This window comes from Sminthopsis crassicaudata, chromosome 2, assembly GCF_048593235.1.
Source record: "Sminthopsis crassicaudata isolate SCR6 chromosome 2, ASM4859323v1, whole genome shotgun sequence".
NCBI classification, from domain to species: domain Eukaryota; kingdom Metazoa; phylum Chordata; class Mammalia; order Dasyuromorphia; family Dasyuridae; genus Sminthopsis; species Sminthopsis crassicaudata.
This window is the reverse complement of record NC_133618.1, coordinates 659,435,469-659,453,865: the sequence shown is the minus strand read 5'-3', so window position 1 is coordinate 659,453,865 and position 18,397 is coordinate 659,435,469. Positions and strand designations below refer to the sequence as shown.

At 45.6% G+C, this 18,397-nt stretch overlaps 1 protein-coding gene across 1 annotated transcript in view; it reads right to left on the bottom strand.

Moving 5' to 3' along the window:
• Positions 1-612: 612 nt before the first annotated feature.
• CSPG4 (chondroitin sulfate proteoglycan 4) overlaps positions 613-18,397 on the bottom strand; it is a 95,578-nt gene continuing 77,793 nt past the window's right edge. Inside the window, 5 exon segments of the mRNA XM_074296918.1 lie at positions 613-3,838; positions 5,220-5,403; positions 12,174-12,340; positions 13,076-13,210; positions 14,282-14,480. Coding sequence (XP_074153019.1) covers positions 1,914-3,838; positions 5,220-5,403; positions 12,174-12,340; positions 13,076-13,210; positions 14,282-14,480 — 2,610 coding nt within the window. The 3' untranslated portion in view covers positions 613-1,913.

Genomic DNA, 18,397 nt, shown 5'->3' with positions numbered 1-18,397 from the left:
GAACTTGCTTGTACGCAGACAGCTGCAGGTTGCCTTCCTTGGACTGTGAGCTCCTCGAGGGCGGGCGATGCCTTTTACCTTTCTTTGCCCCCCTGGGTGCATCACCAGCGAAAATGGTTCCCTGTGGGGGATGTTTCTGTATGTTAGTGGTACAGGGGGTAGAGCTTGAGTCAAGACCTCAGTTCAAATCCTGTGTCAGTTGAATGCTACTTATATCACTCTGGGCAAGTCACTGAGCCACAGTTTCTTCATCTTTAAAATGGGGATAATAGTACTGCCCTCACAGGATGGGGAGGATCAAGGTGGGTAATACACACAAAATGCCAGTGATGGTTTTATTATTTCCTAGGCCAAGATAAGTAGGAAGAGCACTGAGTCAGGGGACCTGGCTTGCAGTCCCAGCCTGCTCCCCCATGATTGGGCAAATGACTCTCCCTCTGTGGATGATGGATGCTGTGGGGAAGTTGGCCCTTCTAGCACTAAGTCTGTGATTTGTCTGGCCCTTGTGCTGGGCCCAGTCGCCCTCCGGTCCGGCACCGAACGGGTCATCTGTGTTGCCTCCCCCTGCCCTCTTCCCATCGTGGAAATAAAGGCAGTGTGGACACCAAGATGTTGGGAACCAACCAAAGCACCATTTATAGAGGCCCTGGGGATTCCCCACCCAGTCCCAAGAAATACTTTCTCCCCCAGGTGGGAGATCCCAAGAGCCTGCGGGAGCTCTGCCCACACTTGGAGACCCCGATTTCTCCATGGGCTTGGTCCCTGGTCCCCCGCAGATGAGGTCTTTCTGGTGGCATCTTCTCAGGACCCCAATGCCAGAGGTGGCACCTGGTCTATTGTCTGGCTCAGCTGCTCTGTGAGCTGGCAAGGCAACCCCCTGCTGTCACATTGTGGGGCGCTCACTTCCAGACCTGGAACCCGGGGCTGGGGTCCTGGTGCTTTTGCCAGCCCAGAAGGCCGGCTTCCCCAAGCTGTTTGCAAGCTCCCAACCTGGTCCATTTTAGCAATGTGTTAAATAGATCTTTGTGCAATGTCCTTTAAATAAATGTGGAACCCTCCCCCAGGGAACTCCCTCTCCTCCCACAAACCCTAAATATATTATCTTACTGACCCTATGGCCCCTCCTGCAGAGGAGGAATCATCGCTCCCTTCTCCCCATCCTCACTAGCCCCACCATGAGAGGGAAGGCCCAGGTCACCAGCATTGTTGGGCCCTGAGGGGAAGCCCCTTCCCAGTACCCCAAGTGAGTCAGACTGGAACCCCCATTCCCGAGTAAGGGCGGGCCTGCAGGAGGGCTGTGGGGGGGTGGAGCCTTGAGGCGAGTACCCCTGAAGTATAATCCATCTGTCCGATCTCCACCCTCGCCAAGGCTCTCTAGGAGGAGAGAGCGTTCTCTCTTTGCCCTTCCCTTGACAGGGGAACATGACTTATCCAACGTCATGCCAGGAACTAGAGATGGAACTTGATAGACCCAAGAGCCCCTCTTCCCACCGGTCTCCCCATAGGCTACCCTGCCTCCTAACCGGCCAGGCAGAGGGGCCAGCTTCATCTCCTTGGCACAAATTTCCCATCCTGCCCCCACTTTCTTTTCTTCTTACTAACCCTTCTGAGCTCCCAGGTAGGGGGTGGGGAAGGGGAAGATCCCTGATGCTCACCCTGAGCCCTGAGGTCTGCATTCTACCCCTAGGCCTTTCATCTTCCTCCCACAACTGACTGAGTTTCTCTTTCTCCTCAGACATGATGAGGATGGAGCGGGCGCCATGGTCAATCTGAGAAACCCACTGAGAAGAAGGATCGAGAAGAGCTAGAATGGGTAAAGGGAGTCAGGAAAATGGAAGCGGGAGGTAGAAGTGGGACCTCGGACCCCAGGGAGGGAAAAGATCATCTGTCAGCTGTCCCGGGTGGGCAGGGATTCAGACCCAGTACTGGCCGTTCTTTAAGGCAGGGTTGGGTGTCCGGCAGAACTGCAGCAGCTCTGGGTCTTGTGGGCTCCTGGCCTCCGGGCCCTTGCCAGGCACCGAGGTCAGCGGGATGGTCTGGCTGGGGTCAGTCTTGCGGAAGGTCTCTGAGTCGGCGGCCAGGCCGTTGCGGGGCTTGGCCGACAGCCCCTGCACGTTGTGCTTTCCCGTCTTGTTGCGCTTGCGCAGGTAGAAGAGCAGCGGCAGGATGAGGGCCAGCAGGAGCAGGATGAGGCAGATGGGGATGATGATGCTGAACATGTTGGCTTCGATGAAGCCCAAGAAGGTGCTCCCTTCTGCGGGTGCGGCGCTCGTGGGTGCTGCCTGGCCCTGCCCGCTAGTGGGGACCGCTTCCGCCTCCCTGCTGTCGGGGGTGGGTCTCTCAGGCCCCTTGGGCCCCGTGACTGTCCGGGAGGAGCTGTCCTCTCCCCGGGAGCTGCTGCTGGCTTCAGAGGAGCCCGGAGAGGTGAGCAGGGTCACTCCATAGGGCCGAGAAGCGTCATAAGGCTCTGTCATGTAGTCCAGGGACGCCACGGCCGGAGGCACGCCCCTGGCGGAGAGCTCGAAGGTAATGCCGTCGTGCTGCCTGGGTGGCTCCCGGCCCTCTGGCCTGCTCAGCTCCAGCCCGATCCGCCCTTCCTGCAGGTCCTGCAGTGTGAACAGCTCCACCGGCTGTGCCCGAGGCTCCTGGTCCCTCTCCTCGGGGATCCGCACCACACGGCCTCTCCGCGGTCCCTGCAGGACCCGGAACTGGGGCATGCTCTGTGTCCGGTTGGCCAGCTCTCCAGCATCCAGGATGCCTGTGTCCAGAAGAATGGTGGCACCCTGTGGCCAGGGCTCAGCAGCCCGTGTCTGCACCAGTGCCCGCACGGTCACGTTCACTGCGGCGGAAGCGTTGGCGCCACGGGCAAGGGAGAGCAGGCGGAAGTGGTCAGAGGCCGAGGTGAAATTGGTGAAGGAAAAGGCGACTTCTCCTTGCTCCACCTGCTTCTGGCTGAAGCTTGTCTGGGGCCGCCCACTAACCAGCAGATGTCCGTGCTGGGGCATGTGGGTGAGGGAGTACGTGGCGTCCGGCTCCTCCTGATCAGATATCACAAAAAGGTGCTGCTGGGTCACCACTGCCCAGTTGGAGCCCTGAGGTACCTCGAGTGGCGACCGAGTCCGGACCTCGATGGAAGACGGCAGGACGTCCACGGAAAGGGAGGTGTCTACAGGGGGACTTGCCCCATCCGAGACGCTCAGCTGGAAGATACCCAGGGTGCTGCTGCCATTGGCCACGAAGATCAGCCTTCCGGCGTCCACATCTGCCTGGGTGAATCGGGCCACGGGGGGAGGCTGGCTGCCCACCAGCAGGAGGTGGCCATTGTGGGGGGCCCTCCTCACTTGGTACTCGATTTCTTCAGGGGAAGAATCTGGATCCAGAGCACTCAGCTGAGCCCGGGAAAGTGCGGCCTGTGTACCCCGAACAATCTGCAGAGGTCTGGAGGCCTGGGGCTGAGGAGGCTTCTCATTGACATCCCGCACCGTGATTTGGAAAGTCTCAGAGATCACAGGCCCATGGTCTGCGATGGGGGGCTGAGCCGAGTCTCGCTGTCCAGTCTGGATAGAGGCTTGGAAGTGGAAGCCATCTCTCTGGGTCCCTGAGCCCCTGTGGATATAGGCCAGCTGCCCCCTGGCCAGGTCAGACTGCAGGAAGTAAGGCTGGCTACCCCCCAGGTGATTGTTGCCCACCCACAGTTCGCCATGGGTAGGCAATTCTGTCACGATGAAGACTATGTTGTGGGAGGGCCGATCTGCGGCTGGGATGCTGGCAAGGAGGTTGGAGGCGTCCAGAGATGCCCTGGTGATCTCTGCCCGCTGACCCTCCGGGACCCAGAGACCTAGGAAAAAGGGGGAAAGCCAGAAGAGATCAGTGCTGCTCTGGATCTTTGGAGGGGAGGGAGCAGTAGTGGTTGGAAAGCAAGGACTGAAGGAAGGTGGGAGTGTGTCCCAGATATGGAATAAACGAGTGAAAGAATTTATTCATTCAAGCAGGGCCTAGTAAACTGGGGATTTCCCGATTCCTCAGCTGGTAGTGCTCTCCCTCTCTTTCCCACCTTAATTACCCAATTATCTCACATTTGCTTTGTATGTTTCCTATAGATGCTTACTGTATTGAGAACCTCATTTCTTCCCCAAGACAGTTATGCTTTGGAATTGCCAGGCTAGCACAAGGCCTGGCACATGTGAGTGCAGCCTAACTGTTACTGGCTGAAGAACTGTTGTTTGGGGGGCAGCCCCTGCCTGACTGGCCACTTGGAGGGCAGGGAAAGTGTTTCCCCATCAGATTGGGGCTAGCTAAGAGGGGGAAAAGTGAGTAGATCTTCTTACTGCACTCCTAGAGGGCAGGAACCACTCATTCTGCCTCTTATACCAGAGGATCCCTGAAGATCCCCATTTTTAAAAATTAATTTTATAATTATACATTTTTTGACAGTATATATGCATGAGTAATTTTTTTTTATAACATTATCCTTTGTATTCATTTTTCCAGATTTTCCCTCCCTCCCTCCACTCCCTCCCCTAGATGACAGGCAATCCCATACATTTTACATATGTTACAGTATAGCCTAGATACAATATATGTGTGTAAATCCCATTTTCTTGTTGCACATTAAGTATTGGATTCCAAAGGTGTAAGTAACCTGGGTAGATAGACAGTAGTGCTAACAATTTACATTCAATTCCCAGTGTTCTTTCTCTGGGTGTAGTTGTTTCTGTCCAGATCTCCATTTTTATGGGTCCTCTTCTTTTAAGCTAATTTGAAGGTAAAGTCCATCTGATTGAGAGCTCTCTGGGGACAGGGTCTTTCCTGACAGCCTGGGATCTCTCTGAAGAGAGGGACAGGGTTTCTTCCCTAGTGGGTTTAGAAGATGGGATATTCTGTGAGGCTTTCTGATGGCCTAGGAGTAGGAGCAGAGTTGTCCCTAGCAGGATTATAAAGAGAGGAGGAGAGAGGGAAACTTCTGGTAGCCACAGAATTGCTTGTTTCTATCCACAGAGTCCCTGAGGCAGAGAACAAGAGTGCAGGGAGCATCACGGGGCGGTAGCTGGTCCCGGATCTCCCACACACATTTAGCACCACCTCAGACTCCTCAACAGATCCTTTCCTTGAATATTCTGGGATCTTTGACTTTCAAGGGCTCCCCATTAATTAACATATCTTCCCCACCTTCCCCAACCTGGCAGCACTTTCCCTAAAAACCTGCAAGTAGCTTTTACCTTCATTCTTCCAAAGGCGACTGGCACGCTGGGAGCAGGGGATCTCAAAGGACACAGCAACAGAAAGGCTGATGGCAACATCTCGGGCTGGAGGTGAGGATACCCGGAGGCCCAGGGTGTCCTGGGCAAGCCAGAAGGGTTCCGAAGGCATCTCGTGTTCATAAAGAATCTCTCCTGCATCCACCTAGAAGAGGAGAATCATTTTGGATGTGTGATTGGCAGGGGGGAAGCTTATAGTTTCTGAGTTTGGAAGCAAGCGGGTACCTCTCTCAAACTGGGAAATTAAGTAGTTAGAGTTTCTATGGTTCCTCATCAGGCTTCCAGAGTTGGGATGGTTTTCCCCTCAGAATTGATCCTGGACTAAGGGAAAGAGCTGACTCTTTATAAAAATCTATTTAAAATTTATTTAAATTTTTTTATTTAATTTTATTTTTTTATGACTCTTTAAGTAGAATATGAAGTAGAATGTTTCCCAGAATGTCTTTCCTTTCTCCATTTGTTTTTTCCAATAACCAAGACAGAGATCTGTAGCCAATACTAAGTACCAAGTAACAGTAACATTACTAAATCTTTAATGCAAATGGATTTATTAGATCCTTCTTTAAAGGGTTGATTGGAGAAGGGAAGGCCAGAACACCTGTTTCTGCACAGAGAAGGGCGGGCTAGGCTGGAGCATTTGAGGAGGCTGGGAGGGGCTAGGGAAGCCAACTAGTTGAGCAAATAACTATGTTAGCATTCAAATCTTATACCATCTCAGTGCCAAGAACAGAGTAAATGCTTCTTGACTGATCCAGTAACTCTTCAGCTCCTGGACTCCTGGCTAAAAGGAGCTTACACAATCTTTGATCATATTAGGAAAGGCAGCAGCATGCTAGGACTAGGTTGGTGATAAGGCTCACTTCCTGGTCAGATATCATCTGGAGTATTGTGGACACTACGTCTGAGGAATGTGGGAGACCCCCCCCAAAAAAAAGCCCCTGGGGAAGGACACAACCAAAATGATGGGAGGACTGGAGACCACGGCATGTAGGGTGCTAGGAAAGAGAGGCAAGATTGTGATGGGGAGACGGCTGATCTAGAAGCACGTCACTCCTTGTTTATGAAAATATTATGAAATAATACTTTTCTTTGGTCCAAAAAGTCATTCCTAGCCTTGGGGAATGAGGGAGAGGGAGCAGAAAACCCTTTGGAAAGAAGTCATAGGTTGAGGATAGAAAGGTCTTGCGTAAGGAAATAGGTTAAAAAAGATAATTCAAATTTGGAACAAAGAATAACTGACAACATTGTCTTTTCCACCCCAGAAGGGATGGGCTATCAACCGAAGACTATCTCTAGTTTTTTATTCCCAGAAAGAATTCCCCAAAGAGCTACTCATGGGAAGTGCCTTCTATTCCCTTTAAAGGGAAGGGCCTTCTTCTTTTCTAAAGATAATTGCCTTTTGGGAGGAGTCCAAGTGATTCTTTAAGGGGAGTGGTCCAGAAGGAATAGCATGGTGACTAGTTACTCAACTGGAATGTTAACTTTCACTTTTTTTTATACTTTGTGATTTTCTTCTTCAAGATTCTTATGTTACCTGACTATTGTGGAAATGGGTTTAATATTATTGTGTGTGTGTGTTTGTGTGTTTGTGTGTGTGTGTGTGTGTGTGTATAAAACCTATATCAGATTGTTTGCTATTTTGGAGAGGGGGTGGAAAAAATTGGAACTCAAAATTTTATAAAAGTGAATAAAAGCTCTCTTTACATATAACTGGAAAACAATAAAATACTATTAGATAGTTAAAAAGAATTCTTATGTTATCTAAATTTTTATTGGAACAGAGATATATTGGAGGATATGGAGGATCTATTCTGGACGTCTATCTAAGCAAGAAATGGTTTGAATATTAGACTAATATTAAATCTAACAAAATTGTTTCTGGCAGACTTGTGCCCAAAATATAGAATAGAGTATGAATATTTTTATTCTTTGGTACTATGTCTTCAATATTTGAAAATCTGTCATGTGAAAAAGGGATTAGATTTGTTCTACTGGGTTCTGATGAATATACTATGATGGGTAGAAAGCTGTTGTGGAAGGATGAATTTTGTCTCAAATATTAGGGGAAAAACCATTGTTTTAGCTCTCTACTTCTGTGGGCATCCTCCATTACTAGAGGGCTGGTTTTTCTACTAAGGTCAGGTTGACTACTTTGGGAGTATTGTAGAGAGCAGTCCTATTCAGGAAGGGGTAGATTATGTCACAGAAATTCCTCATCTTGCTATTCTAGGGGGTGTCTTTCCTTTTAAATAAACACCCTCGGCTCAGAACTCTAGGTATAGTTGAAGGGGAAGTAATTTGGGTGGCCTCTGGGGAAAGTGAGAGTTATGTTGTCAAAATTCTTTTTCCTCTCCTTCTTCTCAAGATCCTAGGAACCCCCCAGGGAAATCTTCCATTTCTCTTGTGACAGAGTTGAAAACAATAGTTGCTAAGGCAGCTCTGTTGAAAATTTCATGAGGAGGAGAAGGGAGAGTGAAAAGGGGGAGAAGCCAGACATGTGTTGGTGACCCTGGAGGCTTGGAAAAGATTTAATAAAATAAATAAATAAATAAAAAAACAAAAAAAAATTAACAAGAAGGAAAACTAGACTTGTTTAGCCTGGAGAAGAGAAGGGGTGGGTGGGGATGGTGGGGAAGGGATAATTGTCTTCAAGTATTAAAAGGACTGGTAAGTAGAAAAGGAAGATTTATGGAGCATCTACTATGTGCTCTGGCTAAGCACTTTTTATAAATATCTCATTTAGAAGAGGGATTAGACTTTTCTATTTGTTAGCAATTAATATCTCACAACACTGGCCCAAAACTAATATATTTTTGGGTTCAATCCCTTACCCCCATATTTGGTGGTCCATATGGGGAGGGTCCTGGAATTACAATATGCTTTGGGTTCGGCATTTCATCAAAATGAACCAGAGAAGGAAATGGCAAACCACTCCAGCCTCTCATGAATTCTGAGGCCAGAAACTGTCATTTGCCTTTCTTGGAGTTCCCAGTGTTTAGCACAGTGCTTGGCACAGAGTGGGCATTTAGTAAAAGCCGACTGAATGGCTGGTGAGTTTCCCTTCCTTGAAGCTGAGGAGGCTGGATGATCATACATCTGGCCTCTAATAGTGTGGTTCCCTTTCATGGATGGCTGGGATTGGATGGACTAGTCACTCCTAGATCTTAAAAATCTCTGAGCTAATAATAGCTAGCCTGTACATAGGTGATGGAGTTTACAAAGACTTGATATTTGTATTATTGCTGATTATTCACAAGAGCCTACAGCTGGCCCCCATTGAACCAATAAACAAAGTTTGAGATCAGTCAAGTGACTTATGTTTGAATCTATTTCATGTCCAACATCTATTCAGTGTCACTTCCAAAACATTTTCCACTCTATTACAGCCATTCAGGATAGGTGGGTCACCCCCAATATTCAGGTATCAGGGATGACTTTGGATTAACTAGGAAGCTTAGATCAAGTCAATACATTGGGTAACCTGGAATAATATTAATTAGCTTTCAGGTTTGCAAGCAGTTTACACCTCGCTACTCCTCACAGGAAGTTAATAGTAGTAATAGTAGTTAATAATAATACATAGCACTAATGTAATAGCAATGTATGATGATAATAGCAATAATTCGTTAATAAGTTACTAGGTGTGTTGTGCCACAATTCCCCTGAATTGTTCTGCCTCAGTTTCCCTAATTGTCCTGGCTGGAACCCCCCTCCTTTTCATCTCTTTAGAACTGAGATAATTAGGGCTGTGGAGATCTGGCCTTCTAGAAGATAAGACTCAGATACCTACTTGCCATTGGTTCCCTTTAAGTTCAGACTTCCTGGTTCTAGCTAAACACCTCTAACTAGAATAAGAATTTATGGTCCTACCTGTCAGAACTGGATTGATGGTCTCTGCCTGGAGATTCCCAATCACCAGAGTTTGGACTCCACCCCCTGCCTTTGTGTATCTACCCGAGTTTAGAGTTATATAAATATGTCATTGAGAACTCACATTTGCTGCTGGATGCTTTGGACATCAGCCCTGGGGGCAACATGCCCTAGCACAACCTTTCCCTCTCAGAAATCCAAACAAAATATTAAAAACTCTCTAATCTCTATCTTGCCTCAGTTTCTCCAGTATTACAGATGATAGTAGTAATAGTAGTTAATAATGATAGTAATATACTGTGATATAGTAATACATAGTAATAATAGTAGTTAATAATAGTTACTAGGTGGCGGCAGTAGTAGTAATTAACAGTAGCAGGAGTAATTAACAATAGTAATACATAATACAAGTAGTAGTTAATAGTAGATGATGGTGATGGTAGCTTCAGCAGCTGTTGCAGCAGTAGTAGTAACAGTAGCAACAGCATCAATAGTAGTAACAGTAGCAATAGCATCAATAGTAGTAACAGTAGCAATAGTAGCAGCAGCTAATATTTATACTACAACTACTATGTGTAGGCACAGTGCTAAGTGCTTTACAATTATTATCTCATTTGATTCTTAAATAAAACCTGGAAGGTAAATGTTAGATTTTACAGATGAGGAAACTGAGGCAAAGATTAAACCAGCTTCTTGAAGCTAGTTAGGGTCTGGGGCTAGATTTGAACTCAAGTTTTAATGACTTCAGGTCCAAAACAATCCACTGTACCACTCATGTCCACCTCTATAACAATCTGTGGTTTCATTTACCAGTACAGCCTTTCCATAAGAGAGAATGAATCTGAATGTCACAAATATGTCTCCTGATTATCCTTCATTTGAGAACTAAAAGACAGAAGACAAATGAGTGAATTAACTAATAGCGTTTCCCTATTTTAAAAGATAGTAGCCTTTCTTGGAGTCCTCCACAGCTTCTTAAACTTTTTCCACTTGTCACTCTTTTTCAACCAAAAAAATTTTATATGACCCTGGGTATACAGGCATATAAAATAAGTATATAAATCATACATTTTGCCATAATTTCACAATCCCCACATTTATATGGGGTAGTGAGCCACAGTTTAAGAAGCCTCATTCTACAGAGCAACATTTGGGACCTCTTCATAAGTGGTAAGTAAGCAGGCTTTATAATAGGAAGAACTCTGCTTCTAGCAACACATAGAAACTCTATAACTATTTTCACATCTGTAAGATAGGGGCAATAACTTCTTTCCTATAAGCTCACAGCATTCTTTGTTAGGAAAACAACTTTCTCAATCTCAAAGTTCTAGAATTCCAGTTAAAATGAATGAGATGGACTTTCTAGTAATGCTGAGTGAGACTTTGCAACAAATCACTGAGTTAGTAGTTTGGGATTATGCTGACCTTTAATAGGTGTAGAGCAGTGGCTAGCACAGGGGACCTGTAGTCTGGAAAACCTGAATTCAAACCCAGCCTCTAGCATAAACTGGGTGATCCTGGGCACAAACTTTTGCTTGTCTCAGTTTCCCCAATTGTAAAATGGGAATATTAATAGCACCTACCTCCCAAGATTGTGATGAAGATCTACTGTTATATATATATATGCACATATATGCATATATATATATATATATATATATATATATACGTGTATTATCTAAATGCTTATTCCATCCTCCTTAAAAAAATAAACAAAAAGACAATGGTGTGTTTCATTAATGGATGATTCTGGCCAGTCTGTATTCAGTAAACATTTATTAAGTCTTACTATTAATTAGGGGTACTTTAGTTCAGCCTGAAGAGTGGTTATGAACCTGGCAAAATATAGATCGGGTTTACATTAACTCTCATTCCAAGGGTAATTATGGTTTAAAAACTATAAATAGCCTCTGATGGGTCTGCAGCCATTGTAAATAAATAAAGAAGTTACTGAAGGTGGAGGGAAACTGTTCCTTTTACTGAAGCTGTGTTCCCTTTAAGATTATCACTCTGAAACTGATCCCTTTCGGAGTCTCAGCCCCTCCTGGGGAAGGCATGTCCCCCTAGCTAAGTTATCTTTTGAGGATGTCAGAGCTTTTGATTCAATTAGAAATCCTGGTCAAAAAGCACTTCTAATTCCAATAGGAGATCTGGCCAGATACTGATAAGCATTTAGGCCTGGGAACCTTGGCTTCCTGAAGCCTCAAGACCCTTTTAAAGCAGTTTTTAAACTTACTCTTGGCAGAGGCCCAGGCAGCTTGCTAGGACCCTGCCCACTGAGAAGACATTCTCTTCGCAGTGCCAGACTCCATTTCCCTAATAGGACTTTGCCACTATACTAGTCAGTCTCTTAGCAAAAACTGGCTTTCTGTCCAATGAAAAACATTCTTTCTTTCTTTTTCCTGAGGCTGGGGTTAAGTGACTTGCCCAGGGTCACACAGCTAGGAAGTGTTAAATGTCTGAGACCAGATTTGAACTCGGTCCTCCTGAATCAAGGCTGGTGCTCTATCCACTAGCTTCAGTGCTAGTTTTCCTGCTGAGCTTTATTTGAACTCTGCTATTATAGCAAGTTATTTGGAAAGTTCCCATTTTGATTACACATGTTTCAGTTATGTCCAACTCTTTGTGATCTATTGGGGGTTTTCTTGTCAGATCCTGGAGTAGTTTGCGTCTCCAACTCGTTTTACAGATGAGGAAACTGAGGCACTCAAGGTTAAATGGCTTGCCCAAGGTCACAAGCTAGTAAGTGTCTGAAGCTAGATTTGAACTCAAAGTTGGGTCTGACTCCAGGTCTGGCACTCTATTCATTTAGTCACCCAGCAATCCCATTTTGCACAATTAGATATTTAACAAAAGGTTGTTGGGTGAAGGAATGAATGTTCCACAGGCTGTGCAGATACAGTCAGGGCTGTGTCAGTATATACATAAGTGGATGTGACAGATTTGGGACTCTTCTCTATTGGATTTCTGGGCCTGAACAAAGACAGAAAATCTTTTGGTGTCAAGGCGGTGGAGGGTGGGCCCAGGAATGGATTCTCCACTTACCTCTGCCTGTGTGAAGTTTTTCAGGGCATCCCCACTGCTCCCCAGCCGAGAATGGGCCAGTCGCCCCAGCCGAGGACCTCGCTCCACTAGGTAAAACAAGTGCTGGGGATCTGTATCCTCATTGGTGGTCACTTTCAGGTTCCGATTGGTAATGGTCTGGAAGCTTCCTGTGAGAAGCAATTTGGAAGCCCATCAGCTTTTGGGTGGTTATGGGACCACAGATTTGGGGCTTGAAAAGAACCTGGAAGTCCTTATATCAGATGACAAAACTGAGGCACAGAGAGAAATATTCTGCTCAAGGTCACATATATATTAAATAATAGAGTTGGGATTTTTGAACCAAAATGATCAGTGGTTTCCAGCAATGTTTCACTCTTCATGATTCCATTTAGGATTTTCTTGACAAAGATCCTAGAATGGTTTGCTATTTTCTTCTCCAACTCATGTTATAGATGAGGAAACTGAGGCAAACAGGATTAAAGTGACTTGCCCACAGTCACACAGCAAGTCAATGTCTGAAACCTGGATTTGAAGTCATGAAGATGAATCTTTCTGATTTTCAAACCCAGTGCTCTATGCACTGTGCCACCAGCTGCCCTCTGAACCTTGAACTTGAACCAATACCCTTTGACTCTAAATGCAGGGAGATTCCAATATTCCACAGTGACAAACTGTCCAGGGACCATGTGGTAGCTACAGGCAAAAGGACAACGAGGGCTCTGAATCTGATTGGCTGAGGTCAAGGGATTTCTTTGTTCTTCTCAGCTGGTAAGAGGAGTAAGCAGAAACCTAATCCATCACTTTGCCAGGCTCAGCAGCACCATTCTGACAGGCTGATAGCCCCAATAAAGACAACAGCCAGAGAGTAAATAAACTAACCGTCGGTTTTAAATCAGACCCACCTGGACAGATGGTCAGGGCTTGATTGCTTTCCACAGTGATTTGTCGTAACTTTTGAGCCTTCACAGAGAAGAAGTGTCCTGGGGAGACATTCTCTCCATCGGAAAGGTTGAAATGGAATCCACCATCCAGGGGCCCTGGGGAATAACAGAAAGTGGCTCCATGAATACGGCTTTGGTTTCTCATTATTCCTTAGACATGGACCCCGGGGGATGGGAAAACCCTGTGGTTGTGATGGGTAGAGATGTTAGATGGCAAGGGATGGTAACCTAGTGGCTCCCCAGTAGGTATCAGATCCTTTCTGATGGAATGGTGGAGTTGCAGTGGGGCTGCAGGGAGGTGGGAAAGTTTGTGAGGCGGGTGGAAGGAGTACCGAGAACACAAGTAGCCTGGGTTCTAGTTCTAACTAGGTTGTTGACATGCCATTTTATTTTTCTGACTTTCACTTCTGAATGTAGAAGTAACTGTTTTCTCCTCCTACTCTATGAAGATGGCAGGAGATGGGGGCTGTGGTGGTAGGTGGGAGATGGGGGTAGGGGAGAGAGCAGACAGGGTTGGGAGGGGCTAATCATTATACCATCATGTGTGTAACTCTTCTCAACCCTTCAGCTCCCAAGTATGTGCCCTTATTTGAATGTAGGCTCTTGGCTGGGGATGGTTGTGAACCTTTGGAAGCCCTGCTCCTGGGGACGCTGGGGCTGGTTCATTGAGTGGGTTCAGAAGGTCTGAGCTATAGTTGTACTAAAGGTGATCAGGTTATCTCCCAAAACTAAGCATAGTACCAGTATGGCATCATCAGGAGTGAGGGCCAAGTTGCCTCGAGGGGGTAAATCTGCTCAGGTCAGAAACACAACAGGTCAAAGCTTCCATTACGGTCAGCAATGGGATTGGACCTGGGTATTTTCAGGAAAACCAGATAGGGAGATCTAGTTTGAGGGGAAAGAAAGAATGAATGAAAGAAAGAAAGGAAGGAAGGAAAAAAGATAGAGAGAAATAGAGAAAGGAAGGAAGAAAGAAAGAAGAAAAAGAATATAAGCTTCTTGAGAGCAGGGTCTGTTTTGTTTACTGTGCTGTGTATCATCAGTGTATATACAAAGTGCCTAGCACATAGTAAATGCTTTTGTATTTAAATGTATGTATATCTCTATCTATCTGTGTCTATCTCTCTCTGTCTGTCTGTTTTTCTGTTGGTTTATATCTCCACTAACCTTCATGGACAAACTGAACAAGCCCATTATTGATCTGGGCCTGAGTGAACTGCTGGATCTCCGTCCTTGGTGACAACCTCAGCACCAGCTTCCCATTGGTCGGCGGTTCGATGGAGAAGACCAAATCTTCAGGTGGAGAGTCAGCATCTTCTCCTTTCAGGATATCAGGGGTGATCTGGGCTATGGCTCCTTCCCACATCTGTAAGCATATCCCAACAGTTAGCTCACCCAGTTAGCAGACCTAGGACCCTTGCTAATAGGAGGCAGTTGCCCATTGTTGGGGGCCTATTGCTAACTAAGATGGTGGTCTTTTTTGATGAGAGGAAGAACATAGGTGATGCTGCTTACCATTCTCTTATTTATGTGGGAGTCAGGGCTGCCTCTTTTACATGATCACCTCCTCTCCTACTTCTGTCCCTTCCCAAACTCCAGGAACTTTCCACAGATAAAATAATTGAGTTGGATGTTTCAGCTCAACATTCAAAATCTTTTGTGATCTGGGCCATGGCCCCATGGTGAGCATCATGAATTTGAAGAACTTAAGTCTGAATCTTGACTTTTCCACTCATTACCTATATGGTCTTCAATGAGCCGGTCATTCTTTCTGATCCTCAGTTTCCTTGCTTGTGAAATGATGGGGAAGGAAGAAGGGACCTTAAAGTACCTTCTGGCTTTGATCCAGTAGTCATGCTATCTCTTCATTCTTAACCCTCTCAGCTCTCTAGCCAGATCCAGCTCCTATCTATCATATACACCAGGCTCATTTCTGCTTTGGTGCTTTTTGCTTTTTCCTGTTTAGAATACCATCCCATCATCTCCTAAAGTCCAAGGTTCAAGACCCACCTTTTCCAGAGAGCATTCCCTGAACACTCAGCCCAGACTGACTTTCCCCTCCTCTGATATATATTGTAATGCTTACCATTGGCCACAATACTCAGGACTGGATCACATACTGCCTTGTATCATTCTTTTCTGCATATAGATTTGCCTTATTATCTTTACAAAGTATCAGAATGGTAACTCCTCTCTTCAAAGCCCTTCAATGGCTCCCCATTGCCTATTTAAAAAAATTGAATCCCCATAGCCTAACAAGTCTCTTCTGAAACCTTATCTCATAGTACCGCTCCTCTCAGTTAACCAACCAACATTTTTTAAGCTCCCACTATGTGCTAGAAATTGTGCAGATTTTGAGAATACAAAGAGGCAAAAGACAGTCCTGTCCCATATTTTGTGTGATACAAAGTAAAGAGTGCTACATTTAACTTCAAAAGAACCAGTTCAAATGCTGTCTCTATTACTTATTGCTTATTATTTATTTGAACTCATATCTTCCTTACTTCAGGTCCAATATCCTATCTACTGTGCTAATTGAGCTTCCTCCCTTAGCATGCCTTTCCCTCCTCAAAGCTAGATTCTTTCCTTAAGAAATTATTTTGTATTACTTTTGAACATATCATATATCTTCTGACATGTGCTGATGCTGATGTAAACTCCTTGGGTGTACAGACTAGAGCCTCTGTATACTCATCCTCTTCCCCAATGTCCAAGCACACAGTAGGAGCTTAATAAATACCTGTTGATTGATTTCTGAAGAAATGACAAGCTGTGTGATGATATTAAGGGATCATAGAAACTAGAAGCTTAAGGATATCCTAGAAATTGTTAAATCTAATCTTCTCATTTTATAAATGAAGACTTTGAGGCTGATTGAGATTACAGAACAAAAAAAGACCCTGGTGATTTCTAAGTTACTTGTATATGAAATTGGTTGTTGGAGGAGGTAGCTGCTAAAGCACATTCCAAGTCTGAAATTCTATGACTTAAAAAAAGACTTAAAGTTAATTTTTTTTTAAGAAACCAAAATATTTGAGGCAGTTTACTGGGTGACATATAGAATTATGGAAATACATATGGAGATATTCACATCTAAATTAAAAGAAGAGGGAACTAGGTGATGCAGTTGGCCCTGAAGGTAGGAGGATCTGAGTTGTAATTCAATCTCAGACCCATGAAGTATGTGACTCTGGGCAAGTCATTTAACCCTGATTGCCTGGTAATAAGAAAATAAATGAACAGATAAATAAATTAATTAAAAGAGAATGGGAATGGAGATACAGAGAGATGAAACTAGGTCAGCAGTGTATATGTGAGAGAGGAGAGAAAGAGAGGAAAGATAGAGATAGAGATAGATAGATAGATAGAGAGAGAAGAAAGATAGAGATAGAGAGAGAGGAAAGATAGAGAGAGGAAAGATAGAGATAGAGATAGAGAGAAAGAGAGAGAGGAAAGATAGAAAGAGAGAGAGGAAAGATAGAGAGAGGAAAGATAGATAAATAGATAGAGAGAGACAGAGAGAGAGAGAGAGGAGACAGACAACAGAGAGAGAGAGAGAGAGAGAGAGAGAGAGAGAGAGAGAGAGAGAGAGAGAGAGAAGGGACAGAGACAGTGCATCCCTGACTGTGACTACCTCAGAAGAGTTGGGACTCCAATATGCACATCTAGGTGAAAGCTAAAAGGGAGAGAGAGCTCACTAGCCCTTGTCCCCTCCACCCCCTCCCAGGCGCCAAGCTGGGGCCAGTCAGTCAGTGGAGCTTCCCTAGGGACCCGTGTGGCTGCCAGTTCCAGTTCCTTCATGTTACTGACACCTGTCCTCCACAACTTGGTTTATGCACCTGCCCCCTTTCTCCTTGCCCTTCCTAGTCACTGTATCCCCAGCCTGAGAGGGTGGTTCCCTAGAACCAGGGACGGTCTTACTCAAAGGCAGAGTATACCCGAGGAAGACGATACTTGGAAGCTCAGGAGGCCCCATTGTCTGTTTCCTCTCTTGCCCCCCATCTTTCCTCCCACTGCCCCACCCCCATCCCTCTTCTCCCTTCTGACTGGGAGCTGAGATCCTCCCAGGAGCCAGAGCCTCTCACTCTCCAGGGAGATCTCAGCCAGAATGTACACAATCATTGGCTAGGGAACGCAGGGATGGAGTCGGACCCAGGGATCAGGCCCAGGCCCCCAGAGAGAGTAGAGTGGAGGTACAGGGAAGAGTAATGAGCACAGGCTTACAGGGGCCTGCTTGGGGGTAAAGGGCGGGGAAGGAGGAGGCAAAGAAAGTGCTCTGAAAGTGTGTGTGTGAGAGTAGTCTGGGTGATCTTTAAAGTCCTAGCTAGTTCTAAAACCTGATGGTATACTAGGATCACGATAATAATAATGATAATAACAATCACCATCACCCCAGATAACATTTATATAGCACTTACTGTCTTCCAGGCTCTGTGCAAAGTGCTTTGCAAATATTGTCTCATTTGAGCTTCACCTGGGAGGTGGGGCTAAATTCAATCGAGGCAAACAGATTCCAAGCCTAGCCCTCTATCTCCTGCCTCATCTCTAATAGTAGTAGTAATAACAGTGGTGGTAATGGTAGTAGCGGTTGTGATAGTAATAGTGGTAGTACTAGTAGCAATAATAATAGTGGTAATGGTACTGATAGTAGTGGTAGTAGTACTATTACTAGTAATAATGGTGGTAGTAGTAATAGTAGCAACAACGATAATGATGTAACATTTATGTAGCACTTTTAAATTTGCAAATCACTTTACATATATTATCTCACTTGATGCTCACGACAACTCCATGTGGTACAGGGACTATTATTACTCCCATTTTGCAGATGAGAAAACTGAGGCACAGAATTATCCTGTGTCACACAGAGGTGAAATTCAAACTTGGGCTTGCCTGACTCTATGTCCTCTACCCCCCCAGCTCCCAGATGACCTTTTCTGGACTCTCTGGGTTCTCATCTATTAAATGATTGGACTACATGGCTGGGGGGGGGTCCCTTACAGATTGAGTGCAGGACCCTGGGCCAAGATGTTGAATTTCCCTCATGTCGGTTATAATGTGAGGGTGACTGAAGTAGATGTGGGGTCTCAGGAAAGCCTGAGTGACAGATCTGAAGGAGTAAGGGTTCCATGGCCCTGGTGGCAGAGGCAAGGAGGCTGGTTATCCTTCCCCCTCTCCTCCATCCTCAGTGGAGGTGAGAATGGGAGGGGTTTCTCCCCTTAAGAGCTCCTCTGACATATGAGCTGAGCCTGCCACCGTGTGGTCATATTGAGGTATTAACCA